Source organism: Aplysia californica, unplaced genomic scaffold (genome assembly GCF_000002075.1).
Source record: "Aplysia californica isolate F4 #8 unplaced genomic scaffold, AplCal3.0 scaffold00694, whole genome shotgun sequence".
In the NCBI taxonomy this organism is placed as follows: domain Eukaryota; kingdom Metazoa; phylum Mollusca; class Gastropoda; order Aplysiida; family Aplysiidae; genus Aplysia; species Aplysia californica.
Window position 1 is genome coordinate 329,457 of NW_004797964.1, and position 7,112 is coordinate 336,568.

General features: G+C 38.1%; 1 protein-coding gene across 1 annotated transcript in view; it reads right to left on the minus strand.

Moving 5' to 3' along the window:
- Window positions 1-7,112, minus strand: part of LOC101851895 (chitin deacetylase 7) — an 18,252-nt gene that overhangs the window by 7,926 nt on the left and 3,214 nt on the right. Inside the window, exons 3-7 of the mRNA XM_005108496.3 lie at window positions 6,596-6,766; window positions 4,860-4,969; window positions 4,117-4,255; window positions 3,863-3,980; window positions 2,269-2,395 (exon numbers count right to left, since the gene is read on the minus strand). Of these exons, the coding sequence (XP_005108553.1) occupies window positions 2,269-2,395; window positions 3,863-3,980; window positions 4,117-4,255; window positions 4,860-4,969; window positions 6,596-6,766 (665 nt within the window). The remainder of the gene's footprint in view (window positions 1-2,268; window positions 2,396-3,862; window positions 3,981-4,116; window positions 4,256-4,859; window positions 4,970-6,595; window positions 6,767-7,112) is intronic.

A 7,112-nucleotide genomic window follows, 5' to 3' on the forward strand; every position in this document is an offset into this window, starting at 1 on the left:
TGTTTGCTCGTTTGTTTTTGGGATGAGAGTACAGGGGCTTCTGGGGCCTGTGATAGATGAGAGTGATTTGTGTGGTGTGGGCTGTGGGCTGGGGTTAGGAGAGAGTGCATCATGGGTTTTAGAAAAGAGATAGGGGGGAGGGGGAGGAATATGTGCCAGACTTGGTGTTCATTTTTTGCTGTGGAAGAAAAACTTCGTGCTGCTATCCACAGAAAGTTAAGTGAGCGCAAAGGGAACACGTGCAGATGATCAAAGAGTCTATTTAAGATAAATGAATGCCAGTATAATGCTTTGAAACACTGATGAATGTCATAGATTAGTATGTCCTCAATATGATCTTTAGACCTGTTAAACAGGAATCAATGTTCTTTACTTCTAAGACAAATGTTCACCCTAAATATAGCAATACATGTACTTAGATGACCTATTTTTGTCAGGAAAGTCGTTTACGCCATAGCATGTTTACGTATGAAATATCACTGCTGATTTCGGTAAAACAAAACATACCATTTGCAACTTCTACCTCATTTGATATATTTCATACGTAAACATGCTATGGCGTAAACGGCTTTCCTGGCAAAAGTAGGTCATCTAAGTACATATATTATTGCTAAAAAATGATTTTACAATACCCATTTAACCCATTTCAGCACCACTAGTACGACAGACGTCAAACCATAATAATTGTGATGCAGCGTGGTGGAATCAGGCTTTCGTCAATGTTTGTACATTATGTAGAGTTATTGGTATCATCTTAAATCCTGTTCACTTGTCTATATTTGAATTTAAAAAATATCAATTTATCTTGAATACAAGTCGAAATATTTGCTAATGAAGGAGGTGGGGTCACCTATTTTCAGAGGAAAAGTTAGTGAGAAAATTATGGCCGCGAAAGATTAGCTATTTCCACAGCTTGAGAGTCCGTGGTAACTGAAATTTTCCATTTGTTGTGCCTTTAATTAGCGTTTTACAGGAAAATCCACGAAATGAGTTCTTAAATGGGCATGAAAGGAGTTGAGCCAAAAAACAAAAACATTGATAAAAATTCATTAACCTGCGGAAAAATGCAATTTTCTTCTCTTTGATTATTTTGACGAGAGCCTGATTCCACCGCACTGCCTCACAATTGTAATGCTCAAAATATTGCAAGTGCCAGTCACCTTAACGGTCTACTACGATGGGCATGTTCTACTTGACGGTCTACCAACGGACCAGTTTGACTGTTATTTACAGGAAAGCTAAAAATCTGAATATTGTTACCTAGAAAACAGCACTTGCTAAATGTTATAAAAAAGTTATTATCAAAATTGTATTCTTGAAGATAAAAACGTGGGACATATTTTGCAAACATTTAATTTTTTGGGACAACGACATATATTTTTTGGCTCTCCTGTAAAATTTGTAAAAATTGAATATACTTTACTTTTAAAATGACGGCTGACTGGTAGACAGTCAAGTAAAACAAATCGCTTCCTCAAAAATACAAAGTGTTACCTGCTCAGTCCCTAGAATTGAGAAATTTGACATCCACGATTTTGAGTTTCAGATCACGTCAAGCTTTATCAGAATGTAATTCTTTTAATATCTCGATAATAATAACTTCGAATAATCTTACGATTTTGATAGAGCAGATAAAACAAAATGTGTTTTTCGACCTTAATATTATGGTCTTAGTAACTCAAAATAGCTAAACATGTCAGATAAAACTTCGTAATTCCTAGAAAACGATGTGCATCGCGGCAGACCATCAAGGAGCGTGGCATCAATATCTGCGAGTGTCAATTGTAGGCTACTGGGTTGACGTCTGCCATGCTGAGTGTACCAAGGTGTGTTGTGTTTTATGCCCTTATAAACCAATGCGCGTCCAATGCGCGTACTTCCGCGCACACTTGTTTGGCCCAGTGAACTATCTTGTTATGTACGATCTTTGGTCTTGCATAATTTGGTAGTGTTCATGATAATGTATGCCTAGTATGTAGTGGCGTCCATTATGGCGTCTACCTAATGTGTGTAATACTTTATATTTTTTGGTACATGTTCCTGAAGAAGCCCTTTACCGGGCTAAACGTCGAACTTATTAAATTTGAGCTACTAAGTCTCATACCCTTTTTCTGTTACTTGCAATCTACAATAATGTGTGTAATACTGTTCATTATGCATAACTCTGTGAGTTTCTATCGGTGCATCAAAGGTGCTGTTTGGTGTCGAGGTGCATCAAAACAATCAGAGAGAGAAAGAGAGAGAGGAAAAAATAACAACTAAACTTACATCGAAAGAAGACATAAGGAAATCTAGGAACTGGCGAGTCCCTTCCCTCTGATGAGGGATGGTGAGCCACTGAGGGTTCAGGTACAGGAGATAGGGAGTTCTCTTGCCCCCAAAGTGATCTCCAAAGCTGTTTGAACGAGCAAGGAAAGACCTCAAGTTGCTACCTTAGAATTACAAAGTTTTTTTCTGACATTTTTTGGCTGTTTCAAATTACTAAAATCATGAGGTCAGAAACCAAATCATATGTGAGGCAATGTGGTGGAACCAGGCTCTCGTCAATTTTTGGGCACGTAGAGTTATTTGTGTCATCTTAAAGCTTGTTCACTTTTCTTTATTTTGATGAAAAAAATATCCATTTATCTTGAATACAAGTCGGGATATTTGCGAAAGAAGGATGTGTGGTCATCTGTTTTCAGAGGTAAAATTAGTGAGAAATTGGCCGGCAAGGATTAGTTATTTCCTTAGCTTAAGAGTCCGTCGTAACTGAAAATTAACAATTTGTTGTGCCTTTAATCAATGTTTATCAGAAAAATCCACACAGAAATAAGTTCTTTAATGGGCATGAAAGGTGTTGAGGCAAAAAACAAAAATTTGATAAAAATTCACAAACGCGTGAAAAATGCAAGTTTCTTCACTTTGATTATTTTGACGAGAGCTTGATTCCACCACGCTGGCTCACATATTATTCTATTTTCTCGATCAAAATCGTAAGTTTATTGGGATTCGTTATCAAGATATCCAGATAATTGCACTGGGGAAAGCCTGACACGTTGAGAAATTCAAACTTTTAATAAACATGTGGGTTTTTTTTTTCAAAACTAGGTACTGAGCAGATGGAACTTTGTAATTCTAAGGTAGCTAAGTGTGTGTTCAACTTAACTACACAGCGACAACAGTTTGGGTATTGAAAAATGTATTATGCATGCAAAGAATTATCGAGCTTCGTTTGTATCGCTGTTGCTGTTGTTGTCAATGATGCTGATGCTGATGCTGATGCTGATACTGATGCTGATGTTGTTGTTGTTGATGATGATGATGATGATGATGATGATGATGATGATGATGATGATGATGATGATGATGATGATGATGATGATGTCATTCAAAACAATAATATTAATAGTAATCTTAACCATGACAGTTATAATTTAACATTCTAATTGTGTAATAAACACCATGTCAGAGATAGAGTACTTCCTGTATAACCCCTGTAGAGACACATGACTGTCAGGAAGTAGTTCAGGAAAAACAAGAAGGCTACTATTTCAAAACTCACTCAGATTTGAAACTTGAACTTCCGTGTGGCAGACAATGCCCATCGTAGTAGGACTTAGACAGACAGACAGACAGACAGACAGACAGGCAGACAGGTAGACAGACAGACAGACAAAATGTTAATAGACTCACAGACATTCAGACAGTCAAACGAAGAGAGTGCTGGATAGATTTTTTTTAAATGTATGTAAGTGTTCCCCGCGAACAAAACATATTTTAGCTAAAACTGACTCCAAAGAGTAAGGGAAATTATATAATTAAACGAAATTGACACATTCCTACACCCTGCAGCCTCAAAGGAAATAACCAAAATACTTACGCTTCGTAGAGCATATCAAAGGCGTCTTGGGACGTTTGGATGAGGGGTGAACAGGCGGAAGGACTGGCACATTTCTGTCCTTTGTACTCAATGTCTGCCACCAAGAACTGCCATTTTCCTGTCGAATCAAATATTTAGAAAGAAAAATTGGAAAATCATCCAGGGGGGTGGGGGGCGGGTGGAAATTATTGTGTTTTTATCATTTACTTATTGCGGGTTTTTTTGTATAACGATTGATAACCATAACGTTTTACCTGGGAAGGACTGCGTGGGTGCCTTTCCGATAGTGCAATCTGGGGTTCCCTCGACGAAGTCGTAAGTATACGGCCATTTCAAGTTCTCTTTGGATCTGTATTCAATGCTCACACATGTTGAATCGTAGCCCAAACCCACCTGGCAGAAAGAAGAAATATATCATTATTATGTATGTCCTTTTTTTTTGTAGGTTAAACACAGTGTCTATATACATAGAGCACTACGTGGACATTGATAAACTGTGGGAGTTTGAATGTTTATAACGCCCTAAATGGCTAAGGTAATCACTAATGATGCCATACGGAATACTGGGGACTTGCTTAAGATATGCAACATTTCAGTTGGATCATTCCCAGACCCCAAGTAAAGTAGCAAGGCACTTGTTGACCAAGGCCACTAACAAACGAAACTGGCTATTCACCTTCCACGCCCACCTGCCACTTCCTCTCTCTATCGTTTTAAGAATATCAGACACATAAAAACAAAACCAAGCAAAAAGTAAAAGATAAATACAGAAACAAAAGAAACACAACAGAACCTAAATAAAATTCAGGGGGGGGGGGGGGATAATTATGAAAATGTAAGTTTCTGTGTCAGAGCTTTACGCGACAAAGAGAAATTAAATCAAACAAACAAACAAACAATAACCTCCCCCCCCCCCCCCAAAAAAAAAACCCCAACAAAACAACAACAACAACAACAACAACAACAACAACGACAATGTCGCAAAACCCAAACTCACATCGGAAATGGCGCCAAACTGGTCATTTCCCCCAGCATACAGCTCTGGTCCCCGACTGCCCTGTATTTGGGCCTCAGGAATTCCGGCGCCAACCAATTCTGCCTTCATTTCTGGAGATTATGAAATGGGGGGAATTTAGGATGTGGAATATGGAATGGGGAATGTGGAATTGGGAATGTGGAATGCAAATGTGAATTGGGGGAATGTGGAATGTGGTATATGAAATGTGAATGTGGAATGGGGAGTCGGGAATGTGGAATGTGAATGTGGAATGCAAATTGGGGAGTGGGGAATGAGGAATGTGAATGTGGAAATCTGGAATATGAAATGTGGATGTGGAATGTGGAATATGAAATGTGAATGTGGAAAGGATAAAGATGAATGTGGAAAGTGAATGTGAAATAGAGATGGGGAAATGAATGGGGCAGTTATATTGGAGGGCTTTGAATTCCTGTAAATTTAATTTGTTGCTTCTTTTTTAAAGTACATGTATAATATCGTTGTATTGTATAAATCCATAATAGTTATATTATTATATAACCTAACTTTGTTCTCGAAAATGCAGGTAAAGTCAGATGTCCCTATTGCTCAGGTGCTTTACTTTGCTGGACAGCAATGCTGACGAGTACATTTTGATTCACCTTTTCAGCCTTTTTTTATTTACGTAATAACAATTTGGGCCGGGGTTATTTAGGGAGTATTCAAAGTGATTCTTTCACTTTGCTCAGTTTGTCAGAAATGGATGTTAAATTCTGATTCCAAGCCTCATAACAAAGGCTTACAGTGTAAAAAATCGCTTTGAATCAGCACTATATAACTACTTATTATATGAAAAATCATATATTTGTTGTCTTTGTTTCATTATACCCTTTTGAGGCAGTTTTATTCAGTTACGGTTCTGTTGTTTTCTTGATCTTGCCTCCATTCGACAACAAATAATCGTCCCTCAATCCGTGTATTTTTTTTATTTACAACTTGCTGAGCTTTGAGAAAATGACAATTCATTGGAATTTACTCTCTTTACCATAGACGTATTATGTACTAATATCCTTGACCGTGCTCTTTGGCGTAGTTCAAGTTCACTATGGAGAGTGCAATCTGAGTCAAATTATAAGGGGAAAGGTAAGATGTCACACGCTCTCAAAAATAACGAAGTTGGTATTTTTGAAGCATGCTGAAAAAGTGAGTTACTTCTAAAAATCCACGAATGGAGACGCCGGCCGAAAACAGCCACATCAAGTTATTAGATTTTAATCTGATGCTATTTTCTTTATTTTATAATACTTTTCATCATTTCATATAATAAATTATACAAACCAAACATATAAATTTGACGCCTATATCTGTGTTCATGATGCTAAAATTAGAGAATGAAAGCATACTTTTTGTCAGCATGCATCACATTTTTGCACTTCATTTGAGCATAATGGCGTGACACATAGAAAACAAGCTTCACAGCCAAATGTTTCCTGTTGGTTTCATTTTTACTTGATAGGGTTTTAATTTATTGTTTTTTTCTTCTTTAAATTAGAGAACGCAAAACATGGCTCATGAATGTGACTGTCTAGGAGTCCCTGATTAGTATTAGTACTTGCTTAATCCATTAATTAACTAGCAAATAAACAAAAATAAATAAAACCAAAAGAAAAGAGACTCTCTGTCCTACATTTTTAAAAAAAATTTACCTAGCAGTTTATTGGAATCATTTATTCTGAGTTCCAGTCGTGACGACATACCTCTGAAGGCCGCCTGCCACTGGTCTTGGTCTTGAGGGATCAGACCGTCAGGAGTGGTCATCCCGATCTCGTGACCAGCGTCTGACAGCTGCTTGACCAGACCGAACTCTGTGTTAGTCTTGGACACAAAGAAAGTCCCCTTAGGTTCACAGCCGTTGGGATTTTTCAGCCCTGTGTAAAAAACCCAAAAGGGTAACAGTTTGTTGTATAGTCGTGTCTCACTCTATCTCTCTCTGCCTCTTCATTTCTGCCTCGCCCATTTGTTCTTCTTGTGTGTCTTTCTCGTTCCCTCTTTCTTTTTCTCAATCTCACCATCTCTCTCTCTCCCCTCTCTCTCTCTCTCTCTTTCTCTCTTTCCTCTTTCTCTCTCTCTCTCTCTCTGTCTCTCTCTCTCTCTGTCTCTCTCTCTCCCTGTCTCTCTCCTTGTCTACACTCCCCCTCCCCTATATCTCCCTCTCTACCTCTGTCTGTCTGTCTGTCTGTCTGTCTGTCTGTCTGTCTGTCTGTCTGTCTGTCT